Genomic DNA, 20,434 nt, shown 5'->3' on the forward strand with positions numbered 1-20,434 from the left:
CGTCTTAAATTATAAACAAATAATTAGGTTTATGGTGGCTTTGTGGGAAACTAAAAGAATCTCTAAAGGTAAGTAATAGATGAACTCAGTTAAGTGTTCTGTGACTTTTTAAAGCAGCTGTGATAAAGGAAGGAAAATGTCTGGTGGCTAACCTACAGCTTGTTTTATAATTTGCATTTTAGACAAGATTTGAATTCATGATCTGATGCTAATATGATTTCCCTGTTTTGTTTCGTTAAAGACAATTAATGATATTTTATATAGTAGGATGCTTAATAATTTCTAAATAAACAAAAATAGGAAATGGTTTGAATTAAGTTTGAGATTTTTTTTTTTTGTTGCTGCACTAACTCCTGTATTGATTTCTGGATGAAATGAACTGTTCAGTTGCCAAGTGAGCTGTTCTCAGTTGTGAACTGTGCTCTTCATGTGGGATTGGTGGTGTATGATAACATCTATTTGAATGTTTTTTTCTTTATTGTTCTGGTTTCCTTAATTTACATTCCACCAGTGACTAGTTTGTTGGACACCCACAGAGAACTCCTGATACGGAACACTTTGAAGATGGGATAAAAATGTAAAAATCTTATGTCAGTCAAATGACCTGTGAAATGTCACGGGCTCAGTGGAAATTTTTAGGTTCTTTCTTAGCACTTCCTCTTTAAGATGTTGGTGGTATTTTGTTTCTGTTTCAGGAAATTCTAGGAAGAAGCTGATGTGTTCAGTGTGCAATAAGAAATGTTCCTCAGCAGCAAATCTCCAGGAGCATCGAAAGGTCAGTGAGATGAAGGCTGACTCACAGCAGGCACTGACTTCCCTGAGTTGTGAGGCTGTGCTGCTCACGTTGCTTGAAAGCTGCTATGCAAGCCTTTGGGTGATCTCTTTCATGATTACAAAGCCAACCTGGTTTAGTGCGGGTATTTACTTACGTAGTCACATACTCAAGCCAAATATCCCCCTAAAGTTTTCATGTATCTCTTCCCAAATGCTAATATGTTACTCCAGCATTAAGTCAGAATTGCTTGCTGTTCTTCAGTGTTCCTAAACACTGTGTTATGTAACCATGGCATACATACAGACCATAAAATAGGTTCATGAGCCTTCAGTTTTTCTACAAAACACAGTCATTTTTTACTGATTTTTGAAATACCTCTTAGGGGAGTTACTTCTATTATGGTTATGCAGTAGTAAAAAAAAAAAATCTTCCTCAAACCCAAATTTGAATGACTTTTTTTTATGCACATAATCTTTTACAACCAGAACAGGAGGGGTTAACAGTTGAAAAACATCTATTGAAATAAGGGTGTTCATGTAGAAATACAGATGGATCATGAATATGAGATTCTGAATCCATTATACCCAGAGGAAGTCCCTGCAAGATTAATTTGATAAATCACTAAAACCCAGGAGAACCTGTTTTTGCAAAAAGCTGCATTGTACTGTTTATCAGATTAACTGTAAGTCTTTTATAATACCCTGGTTATAACCTGAATCCATTGAGGATATAAATGATATCAATTAAAATATGTTGTTGCAAAGGAAATGGTGGGGCCCCTCCTTTTAAATTTGTTTTTCTCCTTGCTTGTGTTAGACAAGAAGTACAGGGCATACTAATAGGGCTATATTTTCTTATAGTGGTGTTCCTTGCCACATGTTATTACAAGTTTTACACATTGGCACGGGTCTTGCACATCAGGCCTTTAAAATGCAAAATACTCTGGTTAGAGTGTCCATTTTATTAAATGTTTGTTCTGCTTCAGTAGCTGTAGTTCTGGGCAGACATTGTGACACACAGGTTTCTCAGTATGATTGATGTTACCAGTTGAGCACGTACCTTAAGAATCACCATGAAGATTTTGTGCATAAAACTGTCTTTGCTCTTGATTGGCTTTTCTTTTAATACATGCAGAAAATGGGTATTTCAGACCTTCACAACTGTATCAGATAGTGAAGGAGATTGCACATAGTAGTACTCACACTGTTTGCTTGAATTAATTTCCTTTTGTAGGAAGTGGGGCAGGATCATCAGCATTGGCAAAAACATTTGTACAGGCCATAAAACCAGTATGAAAACAGTATGAAAATAATAGGTAAAACCAGGAGAAAAAGACAGATTTTTCCCCCCCACCCATTTCAATGTAAAGAAATAAAAGGGGAGAATAAAAAGGTGAAATGTAACAGAGAACAAGCCCAAACAACAGAAAAATCTGACAAAGACAAAGAAAGGAGGTAAAAAAGGGTGGCTGTAGGGGCTTGATATGTGTTTACTTTCTGAAGACATGGTCATTCACATCTGTAGCTTTCATGTCAAATTTAAACTCATTTTTAGCTTCATGTGTCTTGTGCACTGCTTATGCCTTAACTGTCTAACTGTATTCTGATACTGAGTTCTGAAGTTTGAGTAAAATGCAAAGTTCAATCACTCAACAGTGATAATAAAGAGGAGGAAAGTGAGGGGACTGTTAATCTTCACTGGTGCGTATTCCTCCTAAATGACTCCTTTCAATATAAGGATCTCATGTTTTGGATTTGAATTGTTCACAGGAAGTCAAATTTCAAAGTGAGCAGGTACTTGTGAGTAGCACAGTCTGCCAGGCCTCCCCACTGATGCTCTGCTGTTTTGTAATGGAAAGGGAAGATACATTCCAACAAATCCCAGGGCTGCTGGCTTCTTTTCCCAGTCAGAGTTGACAGTGCTGCACTTCCAGGGTTTGTAGGTGGGCTGGGGGAGTCTCCCTCTTTGTGGCTGAGCTTCTGACTCTTACTGTAAGCACATGTGTTCATGGTAATGCAGTTCATTCTTCTTTTAAGAAAGAAGATGAAAGATACCTTAAAGTGTAGGGCAGTCAGGCTTTTTTGGATTTGGAATTGCAGGTTTTGTGTGTTAGTGGTAAGACTGGTTTGTACTGGTGCCTTTCTGGATTTCTCAGCAGATTTCTTACATGGCCCTGTACAGTTCCATTCAGTGGTAGTGCTGTCTGCCAAGGGACCAAACCAAGGTAGATCCTGTAGGCACAGGGTTTGTGGTGATTGGGAATAGGGCTGAGCCTCATCCCCAGTGGGCACAGCTGTGAGGAGCAGGGAGCAGCACTGACAGCAATGAGCCATGGAGTGCCCAGGGGCACTGACCAGCCACCAAAGGGAGCAGAAGGCACACAGGGGCAGGGCATCAGCATCAGGGGATAAAAGGTTGGGCTGAAGAACAGTAAAGTGCTGGTGCTTGAAGCCTTCTTTGGTGTCAGTCATACCTCCACCATCAAGATCCTACTTTGGTCAGGGTTTGTGAGTGTGTATGAAGAGCCCTTGAGTCTCTGAACTTTTTAAACTTTGTAGTGCTGGACTTACTGCAAAATTGGCCTGAGTAGAGTCACACTTAAAAATCTTCTCTGCTTTCCAACCCCTGACCCCTTTTTTTTACCTGCCAGTTCCAAGCATCTCTTTTGGGTTAATTTCTGACCTTTTTGTTTAACACTGAAAAGTGTTTTATTCTACTGGGCAACCATTATTTTTTATTTACCAGAAGTTGCTCTCAACTGCCTCCTGTTTTTCCGGCATTTAGTCCTAAGTGCTGTAATGTGCTGTGATGTTGAAAATACTGCATTTATAGTTTGAGACAATGCTGCCTTTCCACTGTCTGGCCTCTAAAAGCTTTTAAGAGAAACAATCCTGCAAGAGTGTGATAGGACTTGTTTTTTAAAATTCTGACAGAAGCTATGAAGTGGTTTCTGTGTTATTTTTACATGTGTCTTGGCTAGAAGAAAATGTCCTGACAAGTTAGTCTGCATTTGGTTTTTTAATGTTTTCCTAATATTGATATTTTAAATGGATATGATAGATAGAAACACAGGTTATACAAACTTACAGTGTAGTTGTAATGATCTTTTTTTGTTGGCAGTTATGAATTTTTACTTTGTGGGAGATGATGTGTTTACAGCAAGGGACAAGCAAGGGTGAAATCACAGAATATTCTGGAGTATTAGTATAGCTACTGGCTAATAAGTAGCTGCATTCTGTTAGAGAATTTATGTCTGTGTAAGAGGTATGATCTTGTTTTAGACACACATTTAATTATCATAAAACATTTTGCAGGTCCATGAGATCTTTGAGTGTCAAGACTGTGACAAGAAATTCATTTCGGCGAACCAGCTGAAGCGCCATATGATAACTCATTCAGGTAATGTACACAAATGACACAGAGCTCTGTGTGTGTGGATATGTATCCTGTGTGTGTGGAGTTTTACCTGAGTTAGTTTCTTATGGAAGGTTTAAGGAAATGTGTGTTGTCTGAGTTGGACAAGCCAATCTCAGGCTCCAAGGAAACTGAGCTAGCTTTTCCAAGCCTTCCAAATTTCTGAGTGAAGTGGTGTAGTTTTCTTCCTACTGCTGCTTTGTGTCAAGCTATTATGCCCTGCTAGCTGGAGTAGATGAGGTCAGCGAGCTGGGGTGGGCCAAAAGGCTGCTACATGGCTTAGAGAAGAGGTGAAAAACCAGTGCCTGAAGTTTTCTGCTGAGGAGAAGAGGCTGGGAGCTGAGTGTGTCAGTGGTCTGTGCTACACACTGTGATTTCCTGTTTATCTGTGTAGTTTATCTGTGTTAGTGGGCTCACAGCTTCTGGTCAGAGGAGAGCAGCTCACAGGCCACACCATCCACAGACTACCCCCAAAGGTTCCCTTGTGCCAGCACGAGTCCACTGTGAGCAGGGAGTGTCCCATCTTTGGGTTTGGCAGTGTGGCACGAGGTGGCTCTGCCAGGATTTCTGTTCACTGCAAATCCAGCATTTTCTGTGTCCCTCACCAGTGATTAGGAACATCAAGCAACACAATGGAAACACAAACATTGTTCTGTCAAATGCATTAGCATTTAAACAAATGCACATTTTTACAGCTGCACAGGCTTAGAGTTGAACTGTTTTCTTGGTATCAGTCCACAGCAAAAGCTCATTTCTTGTAATACAATCTGTATCTCAGAGGCTCCTGGCTTTCTTTTGACACTTTTGGATGAGCATTAGTGCAGTTAAGTTGCAGTCACCAGTTGAAGCATAAAGGCTTTTTGCATAGGAACTTCTGGGTTTGGAAGCTAATATGTATATTGTTAATTAAGTTTTAAAACATTTAAACTGTCATGGCCTCTTTCACATTTGTAATCTGGAAACACAATTTTCCTCTTTGAAGTCATTCTCTTTTGATTTAAGCTAATTAATCAGAGTTTAGTTTTAGCAATGAGTATTGCAAAGAATGTGCCAATTTCTTGAGATACACCATGGCTCATCTTTTGTGAAGTGACTTAACTGTCTAACATAAAGGGCATTAGGTGTCTTTCTAATTGGTTTAATCTTAATTGGGTTGACTTAATTGCAGAAATCTCTCTGAGGAGATGACTGTCTCTGGCTTTCATCTTCTCCCCCTGTATAAACAGGAGATTAAATGTCCCCCACTCATTTTCTGCAGAAAAACGCCCCTACACCTGCGAGGTTTGCAATAAGTCCTTCAAACGACTTGATCAAGTGACTGCACACAAAATAATACACAGTGAAGATAAACCTTATAAATGCAAGCTTTGTGGAAAGGGATTTGCCCACAGAAATGTTTACAAGAATCACAAGAAGGTAAAGCACTCTGCTGTTGTTGTTTGCAGGTTCTGCCAGCCTCAGATTTGCAGATTTTTTTTTTCTTTTAAGTGGTTCATCGTTAAGCTCTGCCATGCTGATAAACATGGGATTAAAGTATTGGAGAATGTAGTTTTAGTGTTCTTTGTTATATCCAAAATTTCAAAAGGCTGAACCAATTCTAGTAAACAAAAAAAGTTAAATAAGGAGAAGTAAAGCACAGTTGCTTGGTTAAAAGCATCAAGTAAATCCCATTTTGACTTTTTTGTTTTGTTTTAATTTTTTTGCTTTGCTTTGGTTGTGTTTTTTTTTTTTTTTTTTTTTTTTTAAGTACTAGTTACCAAGTTAATGTCACTGATTTAAAGATGTCTTCAAATACTTTTTTTTAATAGTGTAATTGAATAAAACTGTGTGTAGTCCTCTTGCAGTCATTGTTGGACTTAGCAGCAGATGCTTTCAAACTGCACTAAATTTGAACTTGGTGCAGTGTTCACATATTAAAACAACATCAGAAGAAACGTTACCTGAAAAATAGACTCACAAAGGGATGTTCTGCCTGTGTTGAAGCTCAAATCTGCTTGGCTTAATTTCTGTAATGCCTGTCATTAGTTTTAACCTGGGTTTACTTTCCTAATGGCAAGGCTCTATCCAGGACTGCTGTTTCAGAATTACAAGACTGAAAAAAAAAAAAAAGGAAAAAAACCCCAACCCTGATATAGCCATACCTCCAAGTCTTTCGCCGTGTGGCTCACGTTATATTCCATCTGGGAATTTGGCACAGGATCTTTGCACCATCTCTTGCACTTGCAGCCATAAATCATGTAAGAGCAGTAATAATGCCTCTCACAGGATGAAATGGTGATGACTGTCTAAAACAAGAAAGCATGCAGCAGCCTGCTGAAGGACAAGATTATCTCCCATATGTTATATTTTATGGTCTAGACTTTAAAAAAATTGGACAGAACCTTGCAGATTGGATATATTCTAAGAAAAATGTATAAAATGTTACTTAGAAAGATAGTTCTGTATTTTAAATGAATACTTTTTGCATGTTTCCTGATGTTAGCTAGCTGTTGATGACTGGTAAGGAGTTTGGGTTGAAAATGGACTTCAGGATTAAGTATGAAACAGTAAACACTTTGACCCAATTCTGTGTTTAAAGCAGCAATACCACCAGCATAAACAAGGATTAGAGGTTCTACTTAATGGGAAAAATATTAAAATTTAGACAGCTTTAGTGGGTACCAAATTTTGACGGAATTCCTTAAAGCATTTTGGAATGCTGGTTTCCTGGACCTGTTTGCACCTAGTACTGGCTGTAAATCAACTCTGCTCAATATTGAGAGAAACTTGTTCCTGTGTTTGCATAAAGATTACCCAAACAGCTGTGACTGTTCACCCATCCACATGTAGGTCTCTAAATTCACTTGCTGAGTGAGGAGGCGAACACGAGAGACAGGAGACTGACATGGATGGCCTGAGTTGCTTTTTCAGACACACCTCTCTCCTCACACACTGAGCAAACAACAGGAGGAGAGGCAGCAGGCAGCCGAGGGGAGTCTGGATGTGTGTGCACAAAAGCCAGTTGTACCATACAACTCAAGGATGTGGTGGTTTGGGAGGTCAAAATAGTTTTGAGCGCCATAATTTTGGTAAGGCTATGCCTAGGGAAAGAGGACAGTGATTCTCCTGGTTGTTCACAGGAATGCTGATCCAGGAACAGTGTAAATGTAAAACTTTATTGTGTGTTATACTTCTATGTATTTCTTCAGCTTAGATTTTTTAAAATTATTTTTAGATGTCTGTTTCCTGTAAGATGTCTTCCTAGGTTTATTTTATAGGTTTATTTTCTTTTGGAGGAAGATAATTGAACTCTAAATAATTTCAGGGTCCTTTTCTGAGTTTCAGGAGTAGGTTACTGGGCTAGTAGCAGGGAGCTTAGATACCTGCAGTAGGGATGATGGGTATAGGAGTTAAAACCACTTAAATCAACAGCATTGAACAGAAAACATACCTTTAAGTTTGATAGCAACATGCTTAAAAAACCTTTGGATTTTACAGCAGGCTTACATCCTTTTTATGTATAAGAGAGTACAGATACATTTTGTGCCTTTGAATTCTTGGTTTGTGTTTTAGATGGAAACTTTTTACTTTTGTTTCTGTAATTCCTGTGTGGGGTTTTTTTAACCTGATTTCATGCTGGAAGTCTCAGAATGAAAATGGCTCCCACAGCATGTGTTTTTAAACATCTTTCAGATGTGGGTGTCTGTTGGGTCATTTCAAAAGTGCAGAAGGAGATTAGTTCCTCACATTTCACTAGGAGATAGAATGGAGCAGTATCTGCTCTGTTCAGTGGAGCACTGGGAGGTGAACCTTAATTTAGCACTTGTTATGCTCTTAGAGCTGCACAACTGAGGCAGGAACTGTGGTTCCTCTGTGATCTGCTGCTCCTGCAAACAGGTGCTGCTCATAGGTGCATGTGCAAGCTGGCTTTGCCACTTACTTGGGGGTGTCAAGGCTAGGAAGTGTTCTGGGATATGGAAACAGCTCAGATATCCTCTGAGAGCTCAGGCTGTGACTTGAATGATCTTAAATGATGTGACTTAAATACAGTTCCATTTCTGTGACAAGGCAAGAGGGCAGTATCTGAAATGAGGAGACAAAAGTAGTCACCTTTCATGCAGGTTAGACTGGATGAGGTTGCATGTTCTGAGCCATATGATGCAGATTACCTCCATACAGGAGATGTTTTTGCTCCATCTGCTCCTTTGTTGCTATGTACAGATGATGAGTTCAGGGAACAAAATACGAGGACCTGGCAGTCGGCAGAAATAGGTCATCAGACGCAGGATTTTAAAGGGTTTATGGCTAATCCAGGCTTGTTTGGTCCTGGGAAGCATAATGATTTGAAACAACTGTATTCCATCAGTTTATCTGTTGGGAATAAGTAGCCTTGGGCTGGGCTTAAGCCTCCACAGATGCTGTGGAAAGGAAAGGCTGCCATGAAATGCTGCATAAGAGCCTATCCTCAGTTGCTGGGATGATCTGTGTACCTTTGCATATGGGTATGCCTAGTTAGGTGATTTTCTTTGTAGGGAAGTTAAGATGTGCAGCTCAATCTGTGTATTTTGATCAAAAGGTGAGGAGAGTATAAAGGAGGTGCTAAGGAGGAGTTGTGTACAAATCACTGTGCTCTTCAGAACTGTCATTCACGTAGTGAGTGTTCCAAACCAGGGCATTTTTTAAATTAGCAGCATGACTTTTGTGCTCGTGAAACAGGTGCCAGATTGACAGCTCTGGAGACTGAACCCTTCTATTTATCCACAGAACAGGTACAGCACAGGCAGCAGCACTGCGAGCTTCCCCACAGTGTCTCGTCCATGTGTCCCAAGCCTGTTCTGGAGGAACCCCCTGTTGAGGTGAGAAGGCAGTTCAGTCTCTTCATGTCCTGTCAATCCTTGGCCTCACTGCTGAGGGGCTGAGCCAGGGTGTCAGCTAATGCCAGCTGTGGTGGGACCCTGCAGTGTCTGGGCTGGACCATGCAGCAGATTTCAAGGAACATGAGATGTATTACACACCAGTGACGGTCTTCCAGCAGCCTTTTTGCTTTCAGTGACTTAGGCTGAGGTCAAGGAATTGATTTTGAGCCCAAGCCCTCCTTATACCACTGCAGGACACTCAGGTTTTGGTGCTGTGAGAGGCCATTGGTGTTAAAATCAAACTGGGTTCAAGGACCTCAGCCAACCTCTCAAGAATTTTGCTGTCTCCCCACAGCCCCCTTTTTTCCCCCCAGTTGAAGGGGTGGAATAACAGTTGTGTGGATTCTGGATAGCAGAAATAGATTATATAAATATGTTCCATGCTAATATTTGCCCTTAGTCTAGCAGATTAACTCATTTACCTAATTTCCTGCATATTATAAAACACTTACTATCCATCCTCTTTTCCTCTGGGCACTCCAGTTTGTAATAAGGTCCTTGTGAGCTAATAAAAGATTTGGAAGCTGATTCTTTGAAAACCTGCTTTCCTTTGCAAAAAATAGTACGAATTGGGTAGATAGTAAATTAATCAGTACAACTTATTATCTACAGTGGGACAGCTGTTAAAAACACTAGGAAGCAGGGAAAGTGCTTTGGAATTTATAAAAGTAAAATAAAGCTGGATGTTTCCCAAGATTTTCTTTTCTTCAGAAAAGAAATTTCCTTCATCAACTCTGCGGTCTGGGAGATTCATCTAAGCTTAGCTTTTTATTTTATTCATAGCTTTGAGGCTGTTCTTCAGCTACAATTAATTTTTCTACAGCCAACAAAAATCTCGGTACTGTTGCCTCCGTGGCTTTGGTTTTTTAATGGTGTTTGTTGTTGTTTGGGTTTTTTTTAAATAAAAGAAGCTATATATATAAAAGTAGTCTCACGATTAGAGGAATTTTCTTTGCCAAATTTTAGGTGCTGTCTTGAACATCAGATTTGTTTTACCTTAAAACTTTAATGAAAAGAAAGGGGTTTGTGTGTGTTCAACTTCAAAGGATTTATTCATATTAATAAGTATTCCAGGCCAGTGTTAGTGCAGCTGAAGCAATGCAGCTGAGCTTGTAGTTTTTTCCATTGGTTATTCTGTGTTTCTGTTTATATGCACACCTCATTTGACACTTGTGAGGACAGGGACAAGTTACAGAGTAGCTGCTGCGCTGGCTTTCAGGATCCTGAATAATGGCAGAATGATTATTTTAATTCTTCATCCCCTGATGCTTCCAGTTGTGATAACCCCTCCTGAGTCCCAACTAGAAAATGAGCTGTAGTTACTGCAATGACAGCTGATGGATTTCCACGAGCCTTTCCTCTGACACGTTGTCTTTCATCCACAGACCCATTCTGAAGAGAGACCGTTCCAGTGTGAGGAATGCAAAGCCCTGTTCCGAACCCCCTTCTCTCTACAAAGACATCTGTTAATCCATAATAGTAAGTGCAAAGTCAAAGGCAAAACAGCTTTCTCCATTCTCATATGTGACTGACAAAAACAAACATGTGGCACCTTGCTCCAATATACAACTTGCTGTGTTAAATTGATACTAGGACTCAACTCTGTACCCAGCGAGTTAAAAAATTCAGAGCCAAATTCAAACCTTGCCTTCAGATGCACTTAAATGCAAATCCAAATGTGCTGTAGAAAATCCAGCAATGATTTGAGGTCTGATGGCAAGAAATTGATTTCTGCATTAGGTGTGATAGTGTTGCCTCCATTTTAAGAAAGGTTTAAGAAAGGACAAATGGAAAGAGAGATAAGTTGGTGACTTGCTCAGCTCTTGTAGGTAATCCAGTTTAGAGCTTGCCACTGAGATTGTCTCTCCTGTGCCAGCCCAGGCTCATGTTTGCTGCCTCTGGCACAGAAGTGGAGCAGCTCAGAGAAATGCTGTGGCCATTTTCGCTATGAGTAACTTTTCTTAGCATTCTGTCCTTTTTTTTTTTTTGTTGACTGTGTTATGATTTATTTTTGGTAGAATTTTCTCCATCTTTAGTACTTGCAGAGCCCTAGACTATCATTCAATCCTTTGAAAATCAACAGTGTAAATTTTAGAAAATGCTCGTGATCTAAAATCTTTGTAGCTTGGAAGACAGTACTTTGTTTTGGGAATATTCACACTGGCATAACTAAAAAAACCACAAATCTTTCCTTTTTTAATCCTGCATAACAGTGTTTCTGTTAGATGAATTATTGCATTGGCATGTTCAGTTTGTTCTTTTATGATTTTATTTTAAAGCTTCTGCAATTTTTTAAAGCATTGGATGTTATAAATGTTTTTCCCAATGTTAAATATTAAAAATTATGGAGGAAAATGTTAAAAACCTGTTCAGTAGTGTGTATTCTGATGAATAAGCATTTCCAGAATATCCAAAATATGTAATTCACGGTGTGCTAAATTGTACGTTTTCCTGAAGGTTTCTCTAAAAACATACACTGTGACTTTTTTAGAGAGTGGTAGCTCAGGAAGATCTGTTTTTCTCTTTGTTAGGTGAGAGGACCTTCAAGTGTGATCACTGTGATGCCACTTTCAAAAGAAAAGACACATTAAATGTTCATATTCAAGTTGTACATGATGGACATAAGAAATACAAGTGTGACCTGTGTGACAAAGCTTTTGTGACACCCTCAGTCCTGAAGAGCCATAAGAAAGTGAGTAGAATCAACTGATCATTTCTTTTGTGTCCTTAAGGTTGTCATTCAATGTAGAATCCCCAGCTGCTTCTGCCTTTCTGGCTTTTCAGTAGAAGGCTGTGATTGTCCTTACCCTAAAATGCTGATTGCAGTAGCAGGGTTATTGGTGCCCAGCAGAATCTACAGCTGGTGCTTGTGTATAAATTCAGCATAGGTGCTCCAGCATCATGTGTGTGGGAGGATGGGCCTGGCTGCACTACTCTTACGCCATCCTTTCCACCAACTCTGCCATGGAATTGGGGTAAACTTTAGGAGGAGGCTTGCTCACTAGTTTGGCCTGAGGTAAATTGATGTTACGGGGAAGAAATGCAAAGAAAATAATTGAATCAAGAAAAGTCAGCTGAGAAAAGTTAGTTAAGGTGCTGCCACCTAATTCAGATTGTGAGAATTTCTTTAAAAACATCATGCATTTATTGCTTGCCATATAGTATGTGCTTCGTACATTCGTGTAAAATCAGAATTGCTTTTGCTTTGTGCTCCTGTCAGACTAGGACTGGCTGTGTTTGTGAGCCTTGTAGTTGTACTGTATTGCTCCCAGAAATCCTTTTGGTATTTGGGTGTTTGGAATTGATTAGTAGCTGTCTGTCTGGTATATCCCAATGTTGCTGGTGGAGATACAAGTGATTTCCAAATAACTATATCCTGATCAAGAGGCGTTTAGCATTCATATCTTTAATGACAGGGAATGAAAACAGTGCAAGTCTATCCAGTACTGAAATGAGATCTCATTTACTCTTGCTTCAGCTGCAGCATAAAATGTGCTAAGTGAGAAAGGGTTTTTTTATGATGTAATGAAGAATTTTGTGTCATTACGGTGTCTTTTCATCAGCATAAGAATTCCTTTCCCTATCTGAAGAGGGTCATGTGCTAGCTGGAAACCAAAATAGTCAGCTGCTCTTACAATTGAATGTGTTATCTTTCCTATCTCATTTAAATTAACACTTCTAAATGAAGTCATCAGAAATTCTCCACTATAAGAACAGACACAGTTATAAGGAAAAGTAATTCAATAGATTGATACATCTTCAGTTCAGAGTTGTGTGTTTGAAAGTACAGTATGAAAAGTGGTGGTGACCTTGTGTGAAATTGATTTCAGGGTCATCTTGCTGTTGACTACACAGGTTGGATGGGAGAGTTTGTAATATGTTTTTTTTTCTATTTTGACATAGTTCTTCTTATATCAGTGAGGCTCTCCAGCCCTAAAAGCTTGATTTCAAAAGACGAACTCAGTGATTTAGTGCTGGTGATAGTTACAATATTCTTTCTGTGATCAATTCTTTAACATCTAGAGCTACTTAGAATCTTTGCCTGGTATGATGGTAAAATACATAACAGAGGTAATAGCAGTCAATGTCAATACAATTAAATTTTCCATATTTCACTTTTTTATTTAATGCTGAACAGTCATTCTTGTCCTTCCCCTCCCCATGTAGACTCACACAGGAGAAAAAGAGAAGATTTGCCCGTATTGTGGACAGAAGTTTGCAAGCAATGGAACACTGAGAGTTCATATTCGAAGCCATACAGGTATTTATTATGATGAACAGAGAAGATTTTCTAAATCTGTAACAAGGTATCTCTATGTCCACAATTTATCTATCTACAAACAGGCAAATTTACAGGTAGGCTTAACACAGCATCTTTGTCAGACATTTTACCTGCTTAATATATAAAAACTGTTGTCAGGTTTCATTTTGCAAGTTTACACTTCCATTCAACTAAGTGGCATCAGGTGCCTGAAAGAGGTTTCTTTGTGATAATGTGTTTACTACGTAAAATGGTGTAGATTTGCCTTTGGCATGACATTTTCTTCCCTCTGCATAACCCAGTTTGGCTTGCAGGGAGATGACAGTAATTTCTGTATGCTGCTTGCTGATGTTACCCATCAGTTTCCATAGAGCAGAAAGTCCCAGTTTTCCAAGGTCGTAGTGCAGATGGCTCTTGGGAAAATGCTCTGGAGATGTCCAAGTAAAAATGCTTTTCACATGTGTGCTGCTACCAGTTAGATTTCAGCTCTCTCAAGCAGGCTTTCCTAAAGGAAAAGGAGTTGGACTAACGTGAGTTTTGTGAAACCACACACCAGGGACCTCTAACCCTGAGTACAGAGCCCTGCAAAATTTGTATCCTATTGTAAATAGGAGGCTGTGACATTTTGAACTTACTTGAAGCAGAAAGGCACGGAAGATTTCTAGTACCTTTGTAAATTAAGTGCAGGGGGGAGAAACTGCCTTGCCATGAGATGATACAGATTGGAATTACAGCAATATGGACTGTGGAAGCAATTTATGAATGAATAATGGTGCAGGAGGGAAACTTTCAAGGCCTTTTTTTTTTTTTTTTACCTAAGAAGCTAGAAGCGGTCATTGTACAGTTGCTAATTCAGGAAAAATGCCTTGCTAAATTCATTTATAATGACCTGATAAATAAACTCTGATTTGTTCCTCTTCCAGTCTTGCTGCTAACACAGTGTCAGTTACATTTTTGGTGGTTTGCATCCATTACTGTGAGAATTAACCAAAATAGGTTTTCATGGTTGTTTTTGTTACTCTGTTACGGTTCCTGGCCAATTTTTGATTATCCTGATGAATAATGGGGGGGGGATGCTCCTAAGTTGTGACTTCAGATTTAAAAAGAATATTTTTATTACATGGCAAAATGCCTAATGTAAGGTTGAGTGAGAAAATGGCATAGTTGGATTCTTGTTGCAAATCTGGAGAGGCGGTTTTGTTTGGTGCTGTACCTGAAGGCTTCAGCCATGTTATTCTTGGTTGTAATGCAAGCACAATGATCATGAGAGGAAGTTGTCCAGTGTTCAGTGAGCCTGAGGGAACATGGCTTTCTGAGGAATACCTTGCATCATTCCCAAACAACGTAAGGGGAGCTGCTGAAGGAAATGCAGGTCATCTGCAAACAGGGTAAAAGAAGGTTGAGTACTCGTAAGTTCCCTACAATGTGAAAATCCTTGACAACTTCTCAGGGAATTTCTGAGCAGTAGGAAATTTTCAGTTCATCAAATAGTGGAGCCACAAACTTACTTTATTCAGAGATGAATGTTTGGTTTCTAAATGTTGCAGTGATTAATACTTTATGGTATTGGTATCTGTTGAATTCTTTAGATTTGAATTAGTCATTTCAAAACTATGCCATCCTTTTTCTCTTTGGTCAGACTGCAGAGTATCACTTTTCATTCTGAGCTAGAAGTGAAACAAGCAGCCACTGTCTGTTTTCAGGAGATGATTCATCCTTCTGACTAAGCCTTGAGCTTTTGGTGCAACTAAGCAGTCCACCATAAATGTAAATATTGCAAAGACCTCCTGTCTTAGTGATCATAGGTGATGAGATTTGAGGTCTGTGTCCAGACATTTGTATTATCCCATTTGCTTTTTGTGGTCAGGTAGACTTTGTGTTACTGTCTGCTGTGTGTGAGAGGTTTTGTTCTGTATTTACAGAACAAATTCAGGTAGAGTTTATTTTAAAGAGAGTTGTACATCACTTTTTTTTCCTCCTTATATCTATGAAGTTATTCTTTACAAAAGCTGAGGTTCTAGGGTTTGGTTCTGCTTTGGAATGGTATTTTTGATATGCTTAATAGTCCATGTACAAAAGAGAAGCTTAGTGGGGTTTCGTCTTTTATTTAATATGCAGTGTGTGCTCTTAAATGTTGTTCCACACAGACATGCATGCTTCCTGGATAAGCAATTTTCTTCCCTTTTCTGTGTTGGAGTAAGGCTCTGTAAATGAGCCCAAACAGCACTTGGCCTTTTGCAGCAACTGAGCTGGTTTGGGGTGAGTGAACATGTCTGCATGTGCATGTACAGAGGGAAGGGGGTGATGTTTGCCTGTGAACCTAGAGTGTTGCTCTGTAATTCATCATCTGGGTTTCAGCCTTGGCATGACACAGACAGCGCTCTGCAGGTCAGCTGAAACACTAGAGCACATTCTCCCTCTCCTGTATCCTGTTGGTTTATGACTTCTTAGGGTCACAGGGAGCTGGGGTTAATTCAGCAAAAGAATCCTTTGACTGTTATATAAATTCCTTGGCTTGTTCATAAATTGTAAAAGAAATCCTATGGTCTGCTCCATGGGCTGGAAACCCGGGGGCTGGGAGGTTAATTGCTTCCCTGAAGTTTTAAGCAACTTTCAGTGTTAGCAGTTTCTGGCTGCAGTTTGTGCAGCTTCTCGGTTGCCTTATGCATATCTGTTTAAAGGTGTTAATTGCTGGGGGGCATGTGTATGGATTTGTTTGTGCCTGTGTGATCTGGGTATAAAGACACACACATTTTATCGCTCTGCTGTTTATACTGTTGCCTTCCTAATTAGTTGTGTCCTAATCCCTTCCATCCTTGGGATGTAGCACATCAAGCTGTGCAACAATGAAAGTTGTTCTGAAGTGGTTTATATTTACAGGTAAATTTCTTTTAGAGTTAGTAGAATTAAGGGATTTAACTGCAATTCTGTCTTTTCTACACTCTTCTTTCCCTACTGATACTTAAAGACTGACGAGGAACAACTAATGACCATAAATGTCTTGCAGAAAATGATGTGCAAATATGGATTAAAATATAATCTTATTTTGCTTTCACCATCACAATTAGTCCAAGTGCTGATAATAAACCAGTAAGATAATTTACATCTGTCCTAAATGTTCTCTGAAAAGATGAGTTTTTAAATTCTATGTAATTTGAAAGCCATGACTTATTGTGTCTTTCTTACATGTTACATGCTCTGCTAGGTGCAAAAAGCGGGTTTGTTTTTTAAGCATGAGTTGAGAAGGTTATTTTCAAATATACTTCCATGTGGATGAGTAAAAGATAATACCACGAAATTACATTAAAACAGCAAAAAGCATTTGGATCACAGACTTCTATATCCTTTATGCTAGCATGATATTTTTCAATTTATGTAAGAAGAGATTGTTTTATAAGCTTTTAAAAATACAGAACTTGAGGTGCTGATTGCCTTCTTGAAATGCCTCCTGCACTAAAAGCGTGATATTATGCATCTAATTTTGCAATTGTAGTCCCATTTCTACAACCTAACTAAGCTTTTGAGCATATTTACAATCCTACTTAAGTCCCAGCTATATAGGTGTCTTAAGTTCAAATTTTGCACTAAGACAAAATTCACAGGCAAGCAAGATATTAGTGGTGGAGTTATAATAATAAAGGTCTTTGGTTTTCAACAGTAGTTCAGTCATCTGTGAACACAGAAGACTTCAAAGTAGTTGAAGGAAGTAATGAGTTCAAGTATGGGATAAATTTTATTTATTATGGTATAAAATATATCACCAAAGATTTAATAGCTAAACAAGCAACTGTTTGCTCATGTACCTAATAATGTACAGCCAGGATCCTCATTCCAGCAGATCTTCTGCTAAATTACCTTACATGTAAATTATATTTTCTTACATAGGAAAAAAAGATAAAAGGCATGCTTGAAGGAACTTCCTCTCATATGCCAATGAAGTATGTGAGAGAAGGTATCTGTATCTAGTCAGTGAACAGCTTGCAAATGTCTACAGATAGGTTCTTCCTATGAATAACTTATAAATGATCCCTCTTTTATCTACCCAGTTTAAAAAGGGGCTTGCAGAAGGCCTCAGAGGTAAGGATTCTGCATTTCTAAACCTTACAGTTTATACATCATTGTCTTGTTCATCTCCAGACAACAGCTAAATCTTTAGAAATACCTGTTAAGTTTCATGCAGCTGTCAGCTTCTTGTTGTCTGTACCCATGAATGAGGAAATGTTCTTTTGAGGGGTAGATTATTTGAATGAGACCTCTTTAGGTCAAATGAGTTACTGATGGATTAATGGATTTCTTTAAAAGACTTAGTTGACCATTGGGTTCACTGAAGTAATAATGTTGCATTTTCCATTCATAGAGAAATCAGATTGTTTAATTCCACTGATAGCTGCAAAGAATAGAACTAGCTTATTCTTTCAAGTGTTTTATTTATTACTTAACATTACTTAAAATCTTGATAGCACTGTAGAACTGATGAGAGGCTGTAAGTAAGTAACAATGGTAGTTCACGCTTTACTGCATGGATTCAGATAGTCTTCTTATTTTGTAGGGGTTTTTACTAGTCTTTATGATTCATTTAGTGGCAAATAGCCAATATCTCAATTAATTAATGATAATTTTGATGGACCAGATAGGGCAAACTTTTTATTTGTCTTAACTAGAAATAATCTGAATTCTTTGAATAAACTCTAAACTTTGCAGAAAACCAACCACCTCAGCTGTGAAAATACCACTTCTATACCTCAAAAATTAAAACATGGCTAAATACTTAGAAAAAGATAAGTAACAGAAAAAAATGTTTCAAGCCTTCTGGTTTTCCCTTATTTTGATAGAATAGGTTTTGAGGTTTTTTCTTATGAAATATGTGACTGTTTTTAGTGGATGGGAAATGCATATAGTTGATTTACATGAAACCAATTCTAGTTCTCCCTGGTGCCTGGAAAATGAGTGTTGGAGTTTGGTTAGAAAGCATTCACAAATACACAAACTTAGAGTTATTCATCATCAGTGAGGAAACAAACCACCTGAAAAAACAGAGGCATTTAATCTCTTGTCTTCAGAGTCTGCCAGATTTGGATGTTGGTTAAAACGAAGTAAGAAATGTCTCTAATTGCCCCATACCTGAGGAGTGTTTCTCAGAGCACAGGACTGTTTTCAGAGCAGTCATACCTATCCCTTTCCTTATCTGGCCCACGATGAGTATAAAATTACCTGTGCTTTTGGTGTTTCTGGGTCTTGTCTCAGCTTATGTCCTCAAGTATTTTATCTTTCAGATCACAAAGTTACTTAGCTCTTGGCATGAGAGAGCTGTTCCTGTGTGGGGACTTCTGTACCTTCTCAAGTGCTAAATTTTGAGTGTTTAGTGGCTGGAAAGGAGGCAGGCCAGGATTTTGCACAGGCCAGATCACTTTTTATTGTCTAGTCCGGGTTAAGACTAGTCCTGATGTCATAAGGAAATCAGCTCACTGTTGCAGTTGGCCAAGCGTCTTGATTGCTCTTCCGTTCTTTTCCCTCCCTGGAATCCCTGGTCAAAATTACAGAAATGCCTGAGAGATGCAGGGTATTAAATGGTTTTGAAGATGCTACTCAGGATGTAGAAAATTGCCACCTCTACATGACAGGAAGTTCATTATTTTAAAGAAGTGTTGGTTTTCTCACAGGACTGCAACACCAAAGTGGTGAAATGTACTCAATATTTTCTTGACTTGTGAATTTTTCATCTTTCCTCAGTGATTGGTTTCTGGCATTTTCTAATTGAAGTTCTGTTGGAATCACTGGGTTCACTGAATTCCTGTTTAATTTAATTTTGGTTCCTAATGAAGTCCCCTTCCATGTGGGAGAAATTCAGATCTGTGTATTTTAGTTTTATTTGTGTTTGTGTGTACATATTTGCATAGTGCATTAACTGAATAACGTTCAGTTAGGGACACAAAGTTTTTAATTGAATGGGAACACTGTTTAAGGGCAAGAGCAGCTGAGGATAAATGTGTGAAGCTGTCAGGTGCCCTCTCTGAGCAGTGTTCTAAAGCAGATGTCACAGATTATAATTTTGTTACATCCGTTAACCTTTTGCCCATCCTTACTTGCTGTTGAATGCTGTCATCACCCCAGACTAAAAAAGCCCCCTTGAAATTCCCATTCTGGGCTGCCCTGTGGATCATCTGGTAAGGAGTGTTAAATGTGTGATCCAGATGGCCTCCAAATTCCTCTTCAGGTGAACTGTGCTCATTCCACTGCAGTTGGGCAATGGTGGAGGCTCTCTTCTAACCCTCTCGCCTGCCCCAGGCTTGAGTGAGGACTTTAAAAAGGATTATAGTTTGATATAACTGTTCTGAAAGCTGGTATTTTGAAATAATGCACATATATATATTTCTACAGAAAAACATAACAATTTTTTACTTAAGAAACAATCTTCTAATCCCAAAAATTAGTAGCTCACCATCTCAAAGGGAGCTATATCTAGAACATGGGAAATAGTCTGTGGAACAATTTGAGGGACTACATTGCTGTAATTATATTTATTCATTTTTATAAAGAAAACTGAAGAGAGGAATTCCCTGATGCTGCATATGCTGCACATGATCTGATGTTCAGTGCAGTTTGTTGTAGGTCTTTTTCTGATGTCCGTGAATGCCGACCAAAACCATTGATGCTGAATACCCCAACTGAGCAGAGACGTATTAAAAAGTGTATTAAACAAACCCAAGCAGGGAATCCTGCTTGAAACTAACATGAATACCTGAGAATTGTATTTGGGTGTCTAAGCAAGCTGCAGGGGAACAGGCACAGTAAACAGGAATGCAAATTTCACAGATGAAATAGAATTAATGCCTGAGTGTGGTTTGAAAGGGTAGTGAGACTGTTACTTTGGTTTGCTCTTCAGATCAGGACTATTCAGATCAGGACTATTTCGCAGCTGGATGTTTCCTTTTTTGGTTGTTGTTTTTTTTTTTTTTCATTGGATGGGAATGCATTTCTCCTGTAAAGTACGTTTTTACTTAATCTGATTTGAGGTCGTTGTTCTGAAATAATTGCTAATGTTAGTGGTTCTAATCAGGTTTCCACCTACTTGAGAAACAGTTTTATTTT

The 20,434-nt window shown here is 38.8% G+C and overlaps 1 protein-coding gene across 3 annotated transcripts in view; it reads left to right on the plus strand.

The window, feature by feature from the left end:
* Positions 1 to 20,434, plus strand: part of PRDM5 (PR/SET domain 5) — a 59,253-nt gene that overhangs the window by 20,179 nt on the left and 18,640 nt on the right. For 2 of the 3 annotated variants that reach the window (XM_041412118.1, XM_041412120.1), the window contains exons 8-13: positions 696 to 775; positions 4,090 to 4,174; positions 5,448 to 5,605; positions 10,470 to 10,563; positions 11,616 to 11,776; positions 13,252 to 13,345. In XM_041412118.1, the coding sequence (XP_041268052.1) occupies positions 696 to 775; positions 4,090 to 4,174; positions 5,448 to 5,605; positions 10,470 to 10,563; positions 11,616 to 11,776; positions 13,252 to 13,345 (672 nt within the window). Of the gene's footprint in view, positions 1 to 695; positions 776 to 4,089; positions 4,175 to 5,447; positions 5,606 to 8,932; positions 9,025 to 10,469; positions 10,564 to 11,615; positions 11,777 to 13,251; positions 13,346 to 20,434 lie in introns of all 3 variants that reach the window. The other variant, XM_041412119.1, reaches the window with a different exon arrangement.

This window comes from Onychostruthus taczanowskii, unplaced genomic scaffold, assembly GCF_017590055.1.
Source record: "Onychostruthus taczanowskii isolate IOZ18803 unplaced genomic scaffold, ASM1759005v1 scaffold38, whole genome shotgun sequence".
Taxonomy (NCBI): domain Eukaryota; kingdom Metazoa; phylum Chordata; class Aves; order Passeriformes; family Passeridae; genus Onychostruthus; species Onychostruthus taczanowskii.